The sequence below is a fragment of the Amphibalanus amphitrite genome, unplaced genomic scaffold, assembly GCF_019059575.1.
Source record: "Amphibalanus amphitrite isolate SeventyFive unplaced genomic scaffold, NRLGWU_Aamphi_draft 001034F_arrow, whole genome shotgun sequence".
Taxonomy (NCBI): Eukaryota; Metazoa; Arthropoda; class Thecostraca; order Balanomorpha; family Balanidae; genus Amphibalanus; species Amphibalanus amphitrite.
Window position 1 is genome coordinate 86,719 of NW_024882528.1, and position 18,592 is coordinate 105,310.

Below are 18,592 nucleotides of genomic sequence, written 5' to 3' on the forward strand. Positions count from 1 at the left end.
CTCTCTCTCTCCCTCCCTCTCTCTCTCTCTCTCTCTCTCTCTCTCTCTCTCTCTCTCTCGGCTCTCTCTCGGTTCTTGGTTAAAAGCTTTGAATGTGAAATGGAATTTATTACGATGTCTATCAGCAAATGATTTTGAAATACTCAGCAACCATTTAGAAGAAAAAGACTAATAAAAATTTTCTGCATCTATGCAATCTGCTCAATGTTGATCACACCGTTTGTTTCGTCCATTCGTCTTTTGTTCTATGCCTAAGTGATTACCATTTTTCCTAGTTTTGACTTTGAGGTATTCTGCTCCAAGTCGTCATAATTCCGAGGCCCGAAGGGCAGTGTATATCTAAGTACCGTTCGCGTGGCCGGTCAGTGAGGAGGGTCACTCGGTACGTTTGCAGCCCGCCCTGAACCCAACGTGACGTCAGCAGTTATGCAGTCTATCACAGAATAAGTGCCGAGAGAGGGCAGCAATTGCCAGTCACTGACAAGGCTGCCAGTGACGTCACACAATGAAGCCAGTGACGTCACGACAGGCTGTTGGCCTCATGGAGAGAACCGGAACTATATACCTACCACTCCCCCTTTCTATCGAGTTTATTGAAAGGGAGGCAAAGCGAAGGTGAAAGCTGATGGATATCTCCTCGTGACGAGTCATCATTCGACAGCAAATGACTGAGGCAGCGCGCGGTTCTGGCATCACGTTCACCGGGAATCAAAGATGTTCTGTTGGGACTTTACAGTCAACAAAATATGCCTTCCTTTTTCACAGTGCACAGTCAAATTTCTTTGAAGTTATATGCAGATTTTTTCAATATGCATTGTCCGGTGGTTAATAGTTGGCGGATCAGAGTGCAAGGAAGCATAGCGCGAGCCACAGGTTTTCAGACCAATCGATGAACTGTGAACAGGTTACCTAAAGCCTTCCGATTTTTTTTTTTGTGAACAGGTCAAATAATCCAAACTTCCTAACATCACCATGGCAAATGCTTGTTGGTCTCATATGAATAGTTTAGTTATAACGGTTTCGTGCCTTGGAATGTGTTTGTTATGCTCTACAAGTCAACTAATACAATGCACTAATAAAGATTTGAGTTGCGTACCCTAGGTTATGTTTTTTTTTTTTTAAACACAGGTAACATCTTCGTCTGAATCATTAAACGCATAACCTCAGTTCATAACTGCAAATAATGCCAATAGGCATGCCAAGGAACACTGCAACTTCAATTCAACTAAGTGTCTTATACACCAATGCCAGCATCGAGTAGCTTATTATTTATCCCAACTGAAAATTGAATATCAGCACGTTACGTTGGCGCCGCTCGGCCGAAATCCCTAGCGGAAATTCCGGATCCCAGGGCTTCCATGCTCCTTCTAAAGATAGGCTACCATAACGTCAGCGGTCATTGTTATCTGATCAGCCGAGATTATCAACTTAAAGCCGTCTCACGCGTCATCAGCGTTCGGTCCATTTAGCCCTCAAGCCGTGTGAATATATGTATTCGAGCCTGAAATGGTTCAAGGTTATATAGTTATTTTAAGTTGAGCTCCACGAACTTTGCAGACCTTTAGTTCAAGTTAGGCTTGAACAGGGAAGTTACTGCGTTCATATTTCATGCAACAGTCAAAACGTAACATATTTACATCTATGACTGCACTCCAAAACGCCTTTGTTTTGATATCCGCAAATGTCAAGGATTATATGGGACAATTGAATAAAACACACACCATTTCACTTGACTTGCACCCATGGAACTTCCCCATCCCGGCTATTTTTACACCATGGCTACTCACGCATTCGGAGAAAGCAGCTAAGAATAGAGTCGAACAGTTATGACTCGCCATGCAGTTGAGTCAGTGGCAGTGACGGCATCCCATTAGCAGGTCGGTAACGTGAAGGAGACGGGCACATTCCCGCAGCCACCAGCGGCGGTATACGGTTATTGGCTCATCAGTGCGCTGTCACGATATATACCGTGCACTATAATGTGATCACGCGAGCAGCTGCATGGCTAGGATGGTGGATGGTTTTCCGAAGCGTCCTACTTTCTACTTATCTACAATAAACACCCTAAATAAGAATTGTTAGATAGTTGTTCCTAGTTCTGACGACCCGTATTTCGAAGAGCATCGTTTTCAGATGACGGAGTACGGATCTCCTCTGATCAGAGAATTTTCCATGAGCGTATACCAGCAGTTCCCGAGGCTGTTAAAAACATGTGGATTGTAAAATTCAAATGAGAAGCACAAAGCCACCTAAGAATTCTTAAACAGCAGTTGGCACTACTCACCAGCCTACCTTACTGTCGCTAACCGGGGCTGACCAGACATGGGGAACGTTGTTTAACCTAACCACCGGTAACTGCGTATCATCAGTTCCCAGTGACTTTCCAGTGACACTTGTTGTGGCCAGTGACGCCGCCAAAGGACAACCGCCGCATCAGCGCCCCTGGTAACCGCACATACGCAGACCAGCGCGCGCAGACTGCGCCACGGAGGCAGACCTTCAGCGCGGCGTGGTTCCGCTCACGCGTGACGCCAGGTCAGAGGTCAGCTCGTCCGACCTCGCCGGAGCCACCATCTCGGCGCTGCCTGACGACCGGCGCGGCGTCCCCATGTGACTCATTCGCTGAGCACGCGCCGGGCCGCTCTTCAGTGACGAGAGGTGGCGTAACCGGCAGCGCACACAGCCGAAAATGTGCCCAGTCACGTGGGGGACACGGCGGCGAGTCCCGCGATGACGGCCGGCCGGGTCGGGTCGACGGGCCGACTCGCGTCATCGCCGGCCAGTGCAGCGGCCGCGCCGCGTGTTACGTCAGGGGCGAATAGTAGTGACGTCAGATGACCTAGCACCGTGACGTCACATGACCTGGTATGGTGACGTCAGAGATGACCCAACGCTGGCTTCCGCTCCGTCTGAAGGCGATGTAGACTGCAGCCTGTCGACCTCGACCAACTGGGGATCGGGAGATCGCAGAATGAAAGAAAGGGGTTAAGAATGTCGTAAAGCTTCCTTTGCCTCGATATTGATGGTTATATTGACAGCAGTATGACTGCGCTAGGTCCTTGCAGCTTTCAGATTAAATATGATTTTATTGTTCACAAATGCAGTCTTTTTCATCGACCATGAAGGTACACTTACGAGTGCAGTGGAGAACAGGTGTAATTGTTTATCCTTCATTTCTTCATATAACATCCGATCAAAACATATAGCCAAACGGCTTGTTCGGTCCGAATTTGTTCGATGTGTTAATTCGAACTATAAACCTATCTAATATGCGGCATGCGCACGTACGTTCACGCGTACAGTTTCACCCAAAAGTCTCTAGATTATTTTTTTCTTTTTTAAGTCATCTTGAAGCTTTGAGAAGATGGGTGCTACTTATAAAAAGGGTTAATCAATGACTTTTGCGAAGAGTGATATTCACGATTTTGCGTTAAAGCCAATATCATCTTTCCTAAACACATGAACGCGCTAACCGAGCATTGAAGTGAAATCTTCTCAGCATACAAAATACTAGGGCTCCTACGCTGGGCCAAGGTGGAGCTTTTCCAGGGAAGTTGGTGGGGCAAAAAGTCGTAAAACCTACAATGTCCAACCAAACCTACAATGATCAACCCTACAATGATTAGGCAGCCGCCCCACCAACTGTAGGCACAGGAAGCTCCGCCCCTGCACAGGGTAGTGCAAAGATAATAAAGTTAATATATCGCTAATTGAAGTTGAAACATACAATAGGTATTGGTATACCTATTGAAGCAGTGAAGGAAGTCTGCATCATATATCAGTTTGATCTCTACGATTTATTAGCCAAATGAAATGGATTACCCGATGCGAAATTGCAATTGTACAATTGTATTCATCCAACACTAAAGTCGCCCTATTTTATCCCCCGCCACGTGACAGCGGTGAACCGCTGTGGTCATGTGCTCAATGCAGCATATTATGAGTCCGGAGTCCGGATTGGTATCCCGCGTGCCAAGAGTGGCCAGGCGGCAGGCGCTGGCACCACGTGGTCGGGAAAGACAGGTGTGTTTGATCTCAGTCTCAATGGGCCAAATCTATTGAGAAGGACGGTTCCAGAAGCGTGCCGAGACACGCAAACTGTTGGTCATGGTGATCCGGCGCGGCGGGACCGGGCCCTCTTTTCATTCATCCGGCCAATGGGTATCGAAACGCTGAGGTCAAATGGTCACTTCCTTGAGGTGAAAGCGAGGTTCGGCGAATCAGAGTGCTGCAATTACGTCATCAAAACGACGCCTCTTGACGAGCAGTGGGAGGATGCCAGAGGAGGATGGTTAGCCATTTCGGTTGATCTATGGACCAGCTCCAGACACGCTGGTCCTGATGGTGTAATGGCTGGGGGCGCACCGTCATCCAGCTCTGTGGTACAGCATGTGGACCCGGCGATTCTGCTGAATCACAGTGACGGTTTGGTCAGCCGGGCCCTGCCCTGGTTTCGGACGTCATCTTGTTTGTGTGCCAATGACCTACGCCCTACAGAAGCAGTCCAGCCGAGAAAAAGACGATGGATGAGGTTATGAGGAAGAAGATGTCTGGGATGCAACGTTCTTATAAAACACCCTTAGGGTAAGTTGTGTGCATTTAGAACAGAAACACTGATAATGGTTTATTTTTGAGCGCCGATTGTTCATCAAAAATTCGTAGAAGACAACGTTATGAATCAGATGAATCCACTGAATTTGAACTATACGAAAATATAGAAAAATATAGACAGGGAAAAAGGAAAGTGAACGTTTACTGTGCGCAAATTAAGTACAAATATTTGTTTGATAGTTGAACCGCTGTGGATACCTGGTCTGAACCATCTGACTTAGCACGTGTTTCCTCATTTTCTTTGTGAGGAGGCGCTTGGGAGGGAAGGACTGATAACTGCAGGGGGCATTGTCGGCGATACTTGATTATCATAAAATGTTTTCTTATGCCTAATCGAGGTTATCGATAAGAATACCCCGAGACGGGATCGCTTCTGAGTGCCGTATGGCATATCCATTACAACTACGCACAAGTCGTTGAATGACTTTTATAATTCCTGGATAACCCGCCCCTTGGTTCCAAGGTTCCCGATGATCACACTTTGTGGACGTGATGCCATGCGGGATAGTAAAACGCGTGTTATGGCTCGCATAACATCTTTATTTATTATTGTTTAGAAGTGAAGATGCCAGTCATGGAATATCCACTCACGCTGCACCACTCTCTGAGCTCATAAGCTTCCTGACAGTTAACGAGACATAGTTGGAACTTGACCCGGCACAGGGAACTGGTGTGTCAGGTGCTATGAACAGTGACTTGCTCTTTCGAGACATGCTACAGTGGTATCATTTGGTTCTGCGCAATTTCCTAAGCTTGGATAGTTATATTGAAATGGGCCAAGAAAAATAAGACTGGTTTGATGCACATAAACATGATGCTGCTTTAACGGGTGCTACAGATCGGGAAGCATGGGTTTATACCTTGTAGTGCATAAAATGCCCTGCATATTACCTATCATTTTCTATTGGCGCTGGCTCTCTGCTAGAGCCAAAACTTCTAGAGCCCCTCTCTGACTACGACATGCATGCCCGTGGTCACAATAGCGAGGAATACAGTAAACGGGCATTATTAATTAACAAAATTTGAAACCCGTTTTTGTGTTGCGTTGCTATGTTTTGCTATATGTTTTGCGTTATTTGATATTAAATTATCCTAGTTTCCACAGTGTGGAGAATATATACTTTTAAGCTGACGGGTCAAATCTATGACTTCCTCGAAATCAAGTACTAAATGGAGTATGAAGCTAAACTGCAGGCAGCATCACAACTCATCAATCTATGAAGGTCACATGTACTTATCAAGCTTTACTGATCACTGACCGACAGCACAATATTTACGTCAAGATAAGTTTTCATAACAACCTTTGCGTCCGACCCAGAGCAGTGAGTCAGTGAGTCGCTGTCGCCACTGGGCACTTCACAGCCAATCGACTCGTGTACTAGCCAACGCCTGAAGATGCGAGCTGACGGTAGTGGTGGGTGTGTGCACACAACTGCGAAAGCCTCTAGTCATCGTCTACGTCTGGAAGATGACCTCACTGCGTCAGCATCAGCCGCTGTGTCGAGATATTTTTAGTTGGCGAAGTCTTTCAGGCTGCTGCGGCGCAGGCACGTTTTAGGACAGCAGTTGAGCGGTTTTACAAGTACCTACTAGTCACCATTCATCAGTCATCTATCAAGGAATACATGACGCAGCCCCTTCTGAGTGAAAATGTGATGGAAGTGATTCATCTGCTAGTGATCAAAGATCACGCAGAGGGAGTTCAAAGATATTTGAAAATATTTACCAGCATCGATTTTACCACTCATTTATTCGAGCTGTGACAAGCGAACTAAAGTCTTATTTCTAGACATCAACTTGGAAATTTGACCCTTGTTAAGATTACCTATGGCTTGACCAAAAAAGGTTATTCCGCACACCAGTAGATCCTTACATATGCAATGGCATTTATTAGAGGTAATCCCTTATCTTTGAAGCGGTGGCCCAGTCTAAGGAAACCTGAGGTGAACATTTCAGCATAGGATGTAACATTTATATGTTATAAATTTATAACTCTGTCAAGTTTCATGCAAAAATCTAGGCAGTGGCCACCTCACCAGGTTAGGGTGATTGAATTTGGTTTGCATCATTGATTCGCCATAAAAAGGCATGAAAATGTCGATAAAAGCATATAGCATCTATTTACTGAAACAAAGTTTCAGAGCATTGCCTTTACTGCACTTCAACCATAATGTAAAATCACCGCAAGATCGACATTTTCCTATGTGCAACTTACCGTGGTCCACTCCAGTGCGTTAACACTGCATATTTCAGAGCCCATCCCGATCTTCTTGCGTCAGCTCCTTCACCATCTTATCGACAGCGCTTACCCAGTGTCTGTGAGTGACGTGAGCGCTCTCAGGAGACGTTTAGTTCAAGTGCTCTAGTGGAGTTGAAGCATCTTGAAAACTACTTTTCGTGGGCATCTCTCTGCTTTGCTACCAGTTTTTGGTGCTCAGCCCGTCCGCGGACTTCTACGCATTCATCCGCCGCGAGTACCCCCGATCATTGGGAGCATTTAGCATGTTTGCATTCAAATGTAGGCATAGCCTTCGACTTTTCGGCAAATGTTTTGCCAACTGATAGTTACTCGTCATGATATCATATTCCGTGAACTTAGAAGTGCCTAAGGTACAGTTTATATTCGATAAATATTCAGTTTTGAAAGTGTGAGCATTCTTTCGCACATCGGGCGCTTCGAATACTCCAGAGTGAAATTCTTGTTACGTTTTAATTTTTGTGGTCTTCCCGGGATTGTATTCACATAAATACCCCACGGCGTCGCACCAACAATAAATGTGACGAGCCGTTAGGCAAAAGATATGTTTTGTATCAAATTTATTGATGGATTGTCAATCATTCATGCACTTTTCACACTGACAGCATACCAACCAATAAATAATAAAAAGCCTCGTACAAAAGACAAATGACACATTCGACTTATAAACACAAAAAAAATCATCACAATTGGAGCAGCATGGTGAAATAAATAACTAAAATGAGCACATAATAGATAAGCTGCAAATGCAAATGAGCTAGATGAGTACCAGCATGTGTAACACGAACAAAGTTTGGGTTTGATAGCTTGTCAGAAGAGGGATGCTGGCTAACGAACTATACAAGCGAACTATACTAAACTACTACTAAATAGTTCGTCTCTAAATTACAAAATTGGCAGCGTTTCAAGCTATAATAACTGAGAACCGAAAATACTTGAATACGATTATGACTAACGTTTTATGACTAACATTTCCATCGACATAGGAACATGCAGGTATTACACATACCCACATCCCAGTTCCCACAACCGCGCACATGCAGGAACGATAAGTATACAGTGATCCTGAGCACTAGTGATGGCCATAACTGCAGGCTGAGATCAGGACAGTAGGTAGGTATCACAGTTCACTGGGTCTTGCGTACGGGTCCTCTGGTGAAGGCGGGAGCCACTGCAGCCTCGCCAGCTGCACGGAGCAGCAGGCTGCCCCGGTCCCCACGGACGACCCTCTCAGACCCCGCCACGCTGCCGTCGGCACCAGCAGCACTCGATATGTGACGTGAGTGCCACCTCCTCTTTACGACAGCGCCGCTCTCCTCAGCGGAACAGCACTTCTGCGGTAACTATCCAGTACTGCAGCTGCTCAGGAAGACCCACTCCGTGGCGTCCCTCAGACTTGGTCCGTGCAAATCGACACTGAATTCCCAGCCGAACTGACGGGAAAATAAATAAACTCCCTGAAATGAGTGACTTCGAGGAACTGCCATTTCTTCTTTGGTTCAACCAGAAGCTATGCGCACTCCCGATTCTAAGTCGCGTAGGCCGGTTTCAGCATTCCGTTTTGGGTTCTGCAGCTGATGACCTTCTCGACTTCCCTCTGCGAAAGAAAGAAAAGCGGACATCAGTTCAACCGTTCATGGCTTGGCTGAAACAGTTTGCTCAGACGTGCTGATTTTGATATTTTTGTTTAAAGTTGATGTGAAAATGATCAATAACATGCCAAAAATTGTATTGGTTCTTTAGTTTACCAAAGAGAAACAAAAGAGCCAAGCTTTCGACAACACTGTCATCATCAGGTCTGAGTTTTTGAAATTCCTTTACACACTTCACAACATACAAAAACATATTCGCACGCTACAAAACTCAGACCTGATGATGACAGTGTTGTCGAAAGCTTGTCTCTTTTGTTTCTCTTTGGTAAACTAAAGAACCAATACAATTTTTGGCATGTTATTGATCATTTTCACATCAATTTTGACTATGTCTTCACTCATGCCAACCATCCAAACGATTAAAAACTTATTTTTGTTTACTTCATCTTATTTACTGAAATAGATGGTTACTTTTTATGGTCTCTAAAATTCCGCTTTATGACATAAATGGCCATTTATATGAACGTGTTGTGCTTTTTATTTTACTCACCATGATGAGGTCGTAGATGAGTCCGAGCGCCTCGGCGTCGGGCTTGCACTGCTGGCCGGCGGCCTGCTGCGCCGCCGCCTTGCTGAGCACGTCCAGCAGGCTGAGCGGCGGCCGCGGCGCGCCGTCGGCGGCGGCGGCGGCCGCTGCCAGCAGCTGCTGCTGCTGTGCCGACACGTCGCGCTTGCCGTGAGTCCAGTCCTCGGAGAACTGGATCTGTGCCGACACGGCGTCCGGAGCCAGCAGACACGCGGCCACCACCAGCAGACAGAAACGGCCACTGCTCGACATCTGTAAGAGGGTGGGAGGAACGTCAGACACGGCGCAAAAGTGGATTAGATTTTGAGCATTCCTTTTGACAGCATTTCTGTTCTCATTGCATACATCCGCAGTTAATTTTAATTGGTAGGTTCTGAAGATTGATAGATGGGAATTGTAATCCATTTGCTACTTACATTGGTTTGAATTATTATCTTCTGATTGGATTTCTGAGCTTGTAGCTGCCCTGCGTTCGTTTTCGCACACAGTTCGTATTCACCGACACTGGCTGCTTGCTCTCAGGCTGTGATCTGCCGTTGGTCGGCTCGGTCGGCCGTATTTGTACGGCGGCCAGCCGGGGAGGCGGAGTCTGGGTTGGTGTGACGTCATATGGGTGGTCGCTGGGCGGTACTGGGAAAGATCCGGTGAGAGGTGGCCGAGCTTCAGGGTGGTCAGGGAAAGAATATGGATACAATAAAAGCCGCTGTTCTTTCATTCAATTGCATAGGCACTTTTACTTTTCAATATCATGGAAATGTTGAGACAATCAAGAGAAAATGTACGGCATGCACATCGTTCCCGAATTATGCGCCGCTTTATTAAAAAGTGTTTAAGTAGGAATCTCAGCTCTAATTTTACCTAAAAACTTTGCAACGTATTTTGATCATAATTTTAGACGCTTTTTCGAAACCACTTAGCGCGTATCGCTACGTGTCCTTAACCCGCGAGTTGCTGGGGGGGGGGGCGTTAAACGCCCCCACTTTTTTCGCCGGGCCATAGCATAAAAACGGCGCGCCGCAGGCGCGCCAAATTTTGGGTACTTGTAGGGAATTGATTGAAGTTTATTGTGACAAGGTTTCAAAAAAATCGGTCGGAAAATTTTTGAGATATCGAGGTTTTAGTGACGTCATGATTTCTGAGTTTTCGACCAAAAACGGCATATGTTCAAAAAATCATATAAAATCACAGAATAGACATACAGACATGCTGTAAACGCTATTAGACTGCCAATACCATGATCAATCAAATGGCTATCTTCGATTATTGATTATCGTTCCGCATTTTCCAAAATCTTGAACTGAATCTTGGCAATTTTTCGTGACTACTTCACGACCATGATACATGAATTTCTTAAATTGAACTTTTTGAGCCAAACACGTACACATATGATAAAATGAATGTCACCATCGTGTTCTACGCCCCAAATTACCTATAAAACATGTGTCACAGGCTGCGAATATCAGTTTTGATTTTCGGGGATATGTGCCTACCCGGTTGACCTGACCTTGACCCTGACCTATGCTTGACTGACCCCTACATGGAGCTGACACTCCTGTAGGCATTATAAGATGGATTGTGCACCGTTTTGACAGAGTTTATGGCGAGAGGCGCCCATTGCGAAGTCCTGAAGTCCATGCTACTGAAAGCCCGATTTCAGGTGTTTGACCTGACCTTGACCCGACCTGTGACCTCAAAATTCAACTTTAAAGTACTCATCTGAAGCGTCTCGTCGCGCTCTTTCGTTTGCCGCCTCGTGCGTTTCGCTGCGCCTATTGGTTCTCGAGTTATCGGCTGGGGGCGTTTAACGCCCCCCCCCCCAGCAAACGGTGGGTGGCGAAATACCCCAGCAACTGCCGGGTTAAAGCCGAGTTATAACCGCAGGTTGTTTGAAAAGACAAACACTATTCGTTAGAATTGTGTTTTTCTATTGAAAAACTACCATGGAGGAGACGTTCAAATACTCCCCCAGGTCAGGCGATGGTGGCGTCGAGCATTTGCCGAGCACGAGTTAAAGTCGGTGTGTTGGATAGATTGGCTTGGTATTTCGCTATGCATTTGGCTTTTTAATTTAACCAATAGGGCATGTAATTTCGTGATCGGGTAGTGCACCCTATTCTTCATCCTGGGCTGCAATGGCTTTGCTCTCATCGATCCGTTCAATTGCAAATATGTGAGCTATTTTAAAAGCCTTTTAAGTAAATGTTTTAAATGTTCTTTATTTAGAAAGTTTGCCTCATTTGGTGGAGGTGATAATTATTCAATATTTCGTACTATCAATAGTTTAACCCGCGCACCGACGGGGGGCCCTGAGGTTTTTCCAAATTTCGCGGCGCTATCGCCGCGAAATTTGGCATGATCTTCCCTCATCAATTTTACACATGGTGTGCAGGTTTGAACCTCCTACCTTTCAAGGTCAGGTCACCAGGTCACTTCGAATGACACAACCTCTAATCACTTCTTTGCAAATTTGTCACCGTGTCAGAGCTACAGTAGATGACAGAGGCCTTTGAAAGTCGTAGGATGTAATGAAGTCGTTGCTAGCTACAATTTGTATATCTCGGAATTTTGATATCGAGGACCTAAGGTCAGGTCAACTTCTTGACCTCCCATTATGAGTCAATGGGGGAAAATGAACCCCCTGTTTTTTCACTAAAAGGCGTTGGAATGGCCCCATACACCATGCATGACTTCATACACGAATACGATCAACCTTGACTGCCTTTTTTGCTCTTGGGCAACAGTAAGGTCATGTGACGTCATCAAGGGTCACCAAAGGTTTTTGCTAATAACTCCTTACAGAAATGAGATACAGCCAGGCGGCTGGTCTCATTGTGTTCAGCTCGTCAAGGCACATCGAATGAAATGCATGATGAGAGTGATGACCTTAAGGTCACGTGACCTGAGGTCAGCCTTTGTTTCTGACCTTTCGAGGTCAACTTATATGTATATAATTCGATGCAAACTGACGAGAGGATCACGATTGCGCCATCACTTTGTTCCTAGCTTGGCCATTTCGAACGTTATTCGAGAAAAAACTCTCCTCATTTCTAGCGCCGCCATTTTGACTTTTTTGGTCCCTGTGACGTCATGTTTTTTAAATTTCATACAGTTTTATTGGCACATTCGCATAAAAACACAAACAGGAACAACGACGTCATATTTGACCTGACCTGAAAACTACCTCATACAAATTGTAGACCTTGTCCGTGTGTACCCCATGCCGTTTACCGCTTGTCGCTATCTTGCTTCGTTCTCGAGATCTCAGGGGGGGAAGGGGGTCGGTCAACCTCCCCCCCTTCGGTTCTAAGTTGGCGCACACTCCCGTCGGTGCGCGGGTTAACATGGGTATCCCAAACAAGACCCTTGCCTCTAACTTCCTTTCCAAAGCTTTAAAAATAAGTTAAGAAACACGAATCTATTAATTGTTAGAACACATACATTGAAACGGTTATTACCATGAGTATTTGGCTCGCCAACATGGCATACAACATAAAAACAGCAGTGCTTTTAATGACGACGCTATTCATCTGAACATCATAGTCCATACTAAAGAATATATAACCGATCGCTAGCTGTCGCTGGCCGACAATCACATTCACACATGGTAAAAAGTGGGTAATAAATACCAATAAATACACAAATAAATACAAATAGCTTAAAACATATGTGATGTTAATCTGATGGAAATAATGACAGTACACGATGTCTGTACAACGTGTTGGAAGTTCTCTAATGTATAGGTGAGACGAGCTACGCTATAATGGTTGACACTAGCGCCTAGATATGAAGCATGAAAAGCTAAAAATGAGTGAATGTTCTGGTCACAAGCGTCATCAATAGCAACAATTGCACACAGCTGCCAGAAAAAAAAACATGATTCCATTCAGGAGACATCGTCGGCAGCTTGATGTTGCTGAAACACGGGAGGATGTAAACGAGAGGCGATATAAAGACAATGGGTAGGTATCACAGATCACTCGGCCCCGTAACAGTCCTATATGGACGACAGCAACCGCCAGCCTCTCCATGTGCACGGAGCAGCGGCCCCTTCTGGCTCCACGGACGAGCCACTCAGACCCGGCGAGGGTGGCACTCTGCTGTCGGCGCCAGCAGCTCTTGGTGCGTGACTAAAGTCGCCTCGACTTCCAGACAGCATTGCCTTCCTCCACAGCGCAACAAGCGACTGTTCAGGCTCCAGTGCTGCTGCCGCTCAGGATACCGCACGCTGCGACTTCCCTCAGACTTGGTCCGTGCAAAACGGCACTAGAAACCGGGCCCACTTGACGGGACAATTATTTAAACTCCCTGACAATGAGTGAGTCGAGGAACTGCCGTTTCTTCTTTGGTTCAACCAGAAGCTATGCGCTCCCGATTCTATGCCGCGTAGGCCGGTTTCAGCATTCCGTTTTGGGTTCTGCAGCTGATGACCTTCTCGACTTCCCTCTGCGAAAGAAAGAAAAGCGGACATCAGTTCAACTGTTCATGACTTGGCTGAAACGGTTTAAACCAATTACACTAACACTGCATCACTTTTTACTGAGCATAGTTGACATTTAATCCCCTTTTCTTGGGCTACCTTGAATAAAATCGTACAAATCTTTGTAAGCACTGTAGACTTTACTCACCATGATGAGGTCGTAGATGAGTCCGAGCGCCTCGGCGTCGGGCTTGCACTGCTGGCCGGCGGCCTGCTGCGCCGCCGCCTTGCTGAGCACGTCCAGCAGGCTGAGCGGCGGCCGCGGCGCGCCGTCGGCGGCGGCGGCGGCCGCTGCCAGCAGCTGCTGCTGCTGTGCCGACACGTCGCGCTTGCCGTGAGTCCAGTCCTCGGAGAACTGGATCTGTGCCGACACGGCGGCCGGAGCCAGCAGACACGCGGCCACCACCAGCACACAGAGACGGCCACTGCTCGACATCTGTAAGAGGGTGGGAGGAACGTCAGACACGGCGCAAAAGTGGATTAGATTTTGAGCAATGGTACTCCTTTTCACAGCATTTCTGTTCTTATTGCATACATTCGTAGTTAGTTTTAATTGGTAGGTACTGAAGATTGATGATGGAAAATGTAATCCGTTTGCTACTTACATTGGTTTGAATTATTATCTTCTGATTGGGTTTCTGAGCTTGTATCTGCCCTGCGTTCGTTTCCGCACACAGTTCGTATTCACCGACACTGGCTGCTTGCTCTCAGGCTGTGATCTGCCGTCGGTCGGCTCGGTCGGCCGTATTTGTATGGCGGCCAGCCGGGGAGGCGGAGTCTGAGTTGGTGTGACGTCATATGGGCGGTCGCTGGGCGGTACTGGGAAAGATCCGGCGAGAGGTTGCCGAGCTTCAGGGTAGTCAGGAAAAGAATATGGATACAATAAATGCCGCCGTTCTTTCATTCAATTGCATAGGCACTTTTACTTTTCAACATCATGAAAATGTTGAGACAAGCAAAAGAAACTCTACGGCATGCACATCGTTGCCGGATTATGCGCCGCTTTATCAAAAAGTGTTAAAATAGGAAACTCAGCTCTAATTTTACCTAAAAACTTAGCAAAGTATTTTGATCGTAATTTTAGACGCTTTTTCGAAACCACTTAGCGCGTATCGCTACGTGTCCTTAAAGCCGAGTTATATACTTACAGGAGACGTTCAAATACTCCCCGAGGTCAGGCGATGGTGGCGTCGAGCCCTGCACGGGTTAAAGTCGGTGTGTTGGATAAATTGTCTTGGTATTTCGCTATGCATTTGGTTTTTTAATTCAACCAATATAGCATGTAATCTCGTGATCGGGTAGTGCACCTTATTCTCCATCCTGGGCTGCAATGGCTTTGCTCTCATCGATCCGTTCAATTGCAAATATGTGAGCTATCTTAAAAGCCTTTTAAGCAAATGTTTTAAATGTTCTTTATTTAGAAAGTTTGCCTCATTTGGTGGAGGTGATAATTATTCAATATTTCGTACTATCAATAGTTTAACCCGCGCACCGACGGGGGGGGGGGGGGGCTGAGGTTTTTCCAAATTTCGCGGCGCTAGCGCCGCGAAATTTGGCATGCTCTTCCCTCATCAATTTTACACATGGTGTGCAGGTTTGAACCTCCTACCTTTCAAGGTGAGGTCACCAGGTCACTTCGAATGACACAACCTCAAATCACTTCTTTGCAAATTTGTCACCGTGTCAGAGCTACAGTAGATGACAGAGGCCTTTGAACGTCGTAGGATGTAATGAAGTCGTTGCTAGCTACAATTTGTATATCTCGGAATTTTGATATCGAGGACCTAAGGTCAGGTCAATTTCTTGACCTCCCATTGTGAGTCAATGGGGGAAAATGAACCCCCTGTTTTTCCACTAAAAGGCGTTGGAATGGCCCAATACACCATGCATGACTTCATACACGAATACGATCAACCTTGACTGCCTGTTTTGCTCTTGGGCAACGGTAAGGTCATGTGACGTCATCAAGGGTCATCAAATATTTTTTTTTTGCTAATAACTCCTTACAGAAACGAGATACAGCCAGGCGGATGGTCTCATTGTGTTCAGCTCGTCAAGGCACATCGAATGATATACATGATGACCTTGAAGTCACGTGACCTGAGGTCAACCTTTGATCCTGACCTTTCGAGGTCAACTTATGTATAATTCGATGCGGACTGACGAGAGGATCACGACTGCGCCATCGGTTTGTTCCTAGCTTGGCCATTTCGAAAGTTATTCGTGAAAAACTCTCCTCATTTCTAGCGCCGCCATTTGGACTTTTTTACCCTTGTGACGTCATCTTTGACCTGACCTGAAAATAAACTCAGTAAAAATTGTAGACCTTGTCCGTGCGTACCCCATGCTGTTAACCGCTTGTAGCTATCTTGCTTCGTTCTCGAGATCTCAGGGGGGGGGGGGCGGTCAACCGCCCCCCCCCCTTCGGTTCTAAGTTGGCGCACTCGTCGGTGCCCGGGTTAACACGGGTATCCCAAACAAGACCCTTGCCTCTAACTTCCTTTCCAAAGTTTTTAAAATAAGTTTAGAAACACGAATGTTTTATTTGTTAGCACACATACATTGAAACGGTTATTACCATGAGTATTTGGCTCGCCAACATGGCATATGACATAAAAACAGCAGTGCTTATAATGGCAACGCTATTCATTGGAACACAGTAGTCCATACTAAACAATATATAACCGATCGCTAGCTGTCGATGGCCGACAATCACATTCACACATGGTAAAAAATGGGTAATAAATACCAATAAATACACAAATAAATACAAATAGCTTAAAACGCATGAGATGTTAATCTGATGGAAATAATAACAGTGCACGATGTCTGTACAACGTGTTGGAAGGCCTCTAATGTATAAGTGAGACGAGCTACGCTATAATGGTTGACATTAGCGCCTAGATATGAAGCATGAAAAGCTAAAAATGAGTGAATGTTCTGGTCACAAGCGTCATCAATAACAACAATTGCACACAGCTGCCAGAAAAAAACATGATTCCATTCAGGAGACATCGTCGGCAGCTTGATGTTGCTGAAGCACGGGAGGATGTAAACGAGAGGCGAGATAAAGACAATGGGTAGGTATCACAGTTCACTCGGTCCCGTAACAGTCCTATATGGACGACAGCAGCCACCAGCCTCTCCATGTGCACGGAGGAGCGGCCCCTTCTGGCCCCGCGGACGAGCCACTCAGACCCGGCGAGGGCGTCACTCTGCTGTCGGCACCAGCAGCTCTTGGTGCGTGACTTAAGTCGCCTCGGCTTCCAGACAGCATTGCCTTCCTCCACAACGCAGCGGGCGACTGTTCAGGCTCCAGTGCTGCTGCTGCTCAGGATACCGCACGCTGCGACTTCCCTCAGACTTGGTCCGTGCAAAACGGCACTAGATACCGGGCCCACTTGACGGGACAATAAATAAACTCCCTGACAATGAGTGAGTCGAGGAACTGCCGTTTCTTCTTTGGTTCAACCAGAAGCTATGCGCGCTCCCGATTCTATGCCGCGTAGGCCGGTTTCAGCATTCCGTTTTGGGTTCTGCAGCTGATGACCTTCTCGACTTCCCTCTGCGAAAGAAAGAAAAGCGGACATCAGTTCAACTGTTCATGACTTGGCTGAAACGGTTTAAACCAATTACACTAACACTGCATCACTTTTTACTGAGCATAGTTGACATTTAATCCCCTTTTCTTGGGCTACCTTGAATAAAATCGTACAAATCTTTGTAAGCACTGTAGACTTTACTCACCATGATGAGGTCGTAGATGAGTCCGAGCGCCTCGGCGTCGGGCTTGCACTGCTGGCCGGCGGCCTGCTGCGCCGCCGCCTTGCTGAGCACGTCCAGCAGGCTGAGCGGCGGCCGCGGCGCGCCGTCGGCGGCGGCGGCGGCCGCTGCCAGCAGCTGCTGCTGCTGTGCCGACACGTCGCGCTTGCCGTGAGTCCAGTCCTCGGAGAACTGGATCTGTGCCGACACGGCGGCCGGCGCCAGCAGACACGCGGCCACCACCAGCAGACAGAGACGGCCACTGCTCGACATCTGTAAGAGGGTGGGAGAATTGTCAGGCACGGCGCTACTGGGAATAATTTGAGCATCTTAGTTTGGCACATTTTAAGCATCGGCACAGTTTTTTGAAGCCTTTCGTTTTAAGTCCATGAATGCATAGTAAATTCTGAAGTGTTTTCGCTTGTCTGAAGTAAGATGAATGGAAAATGTAATCCGTTTGCTACTTACATTGGTTTGAATTATTATCTTCTGATTGGATTTCTGAGCTTGTATCTGCCCTGCGTTCGTTTTCGCACACAGTTCGTATTCACCGACACTGGCTGCTTGTTCTCAGGCTGTGATCTGCCGTCGGTCGGCTCGGTCGGCCGTATTTGTACGGAGGCCAGCCGGGGAGGCGGAGTCTGAGTTGGTGTGACGTCATATGGGCGGACGTCGGACAGCCCGCCGCTCGGCGCCTGGTTGGGTGTATCTGCACGGTCCATGTAAGGGGCACGCCGGGCGGTCCATTGGCGAGCAGGTAAGCGGTCGCGCGGCCGTCGCGTGCCAGCCAAGGCCGGCGTCGCGCCGCGCCGGCCGGGATCCCTGGAACAGCGGCGGCGGTGGGCGGTGGGCGGCTGCCGTGGACGGTGGCTGACTGTCGCCCTCGTCTCATCAGACCTGCATCGGGACGGTTCGGGCGCTGAGTCACGCAGAGCGCGGCGCCGCGGGATGAGCGGCCGGGTCCGGCGGCGCCTCCCGCGACCCTGTCGGGGCTGACATCTCCCGGCGCCGGGCCTCGGACAGGCCGACCCGCCGACCGGCCGGGAAATTCTCTCCCTCCCGGATCCGGCTCACTTCTGACCCGTTTTACTGCAGCCAGATCGGATGCTGAGCTCCTGAGGAATCTCATCGGAAAATTCCGCATACATCCTCTTCAGAGCTTCTGCAGTAGCCGTGTTCAATCTTCACCGTTCACGGTAGCCGCGATGGTTGATGGAAATAAGTCAATCTGATAACCAAGTCGAAGATCACAGGTAGTGCTGGTGAGCTCCTTAGTGAGCGAGAAAAGCTTCTGTGTCCGGAATAAG

General features: G+C 47.2%; 3 protein-coding genes across 3 annotated transcripts; all 3 read right to left on the reverse strand.

Moving 5' to 3' along the window:
* Window positions 1-7,415: 7,415 nt before the first annotated feature.
* LOC122369428 lies at window positions 7,416-9,581 on the reverse strand. The gene is made up of 3 exons (XM_043344166.1): window positions 9,463-9,581; window positions 9,011-9,298; window positions 7,416-8,465 (listed from the first exon to the last, which is right to left on the reverse strand). The coding sequence occupies exons 2-3, from the start codon at window positions 9,296-9,298 to the stop codon at window positions 8,397-8,399; spliced, it is 357 nt and encodes a 118-aa protein (XP_043200101.1). The 5' UTR covers window positions 9,463-9,581; the 3' UTR covers window positions 7,416-8,396.
* A 2,555-nt stretch (window positions 9,582-12,136) lies between these two features.
* Window positions 12,137-16,249, reverse strand: LOC122369434. Its single transcript, XM_043344175.1, has 4 exons — window positions 16,240-16,249; window positions 14,212-14,342; window positions 13,672-13,959; window positions 12,137-13,489 (listed from the first exon to the last, which is right to left on the reverse strand). The coding sequence occupies exons 1-4, from the start codon at window positions 16,247-16,249 to the stop codon at window positions 13,421-13,423; spliced, it is 498 nt and encodes a 165-aa protein (XP_043200110.1). The 3' UTR covers window positions 12,137-13,420.
* LOC122369429 lies at window positions 16,047-17,872 on the reverse strand. The gene is made up of 3 exons (XM_043344167.1): window positions 17,754-17,872; window positions 17,271-17,558; window positions 16,047-17,088 (listed from the first exon to the last, which is right to left on the reverse strand). The coding sequence occupies exons 2-3, from the start codon at window positions 17,556-17,558 to the stop codon at window positions 17,020-17,022; spliced, it is 357 nt and encodes a 118-aa protein (XP_043200102.1). The 5' UTR covers window positions 17,754-17,872; the 3' UTR covers window positions 16,047-17,019.
* Between the last annotated feature and the right edge of the window lie 720 nt (window positions 17,873-18,592).

Coding starts and splice junctions, on each gene's coding strand:
- LOC122369428 (XM_043344166.1), bottom strand. CDS start 9,298: ATGTCGAGCAGTGGCCGTTTCTGTCTGCTGGTGGTGGCCGCGTGTCTG. Junction 8,466..9,010: donor TCATCTACGACCTCATCATG/GTGAGTAAAATA, acceptor TTTCTTTCGCAG/AGGGAAGTCGAGAAGGTCAT.
- LOC122369434 (XM_043344175.1), bottom strand. Junction 13,960..14,211: donor AGAGCAAGCAGCCAGTGTCG/GTGAATACGAAC, acceptor ACCCTCTTACAG/ATGTCGAGCAGTGGCCGTCT. Junction 13,490..13,671: donor TCATCTACGACCTCATCATG/GTGAGTAAAGTC, acceptor TTTCTTTCGCAG/AGGGAAGTCGAGAAGGTCAT.
- LOC122369429 (XM_043344167.1), bottom strand. CDS start 17,558: ATGTCGAGCAGTGGCCGTCTCTGTCTGCTGGTGGTGGCCGCGTGTCTG. Junction 17,089..17,270: donor TCATCTACGACCTCATCATG/GTGAGTAAAGTC, acceptor TTTCTTTCGCAG/AGGGAAGTCGAGAAGGTCAT.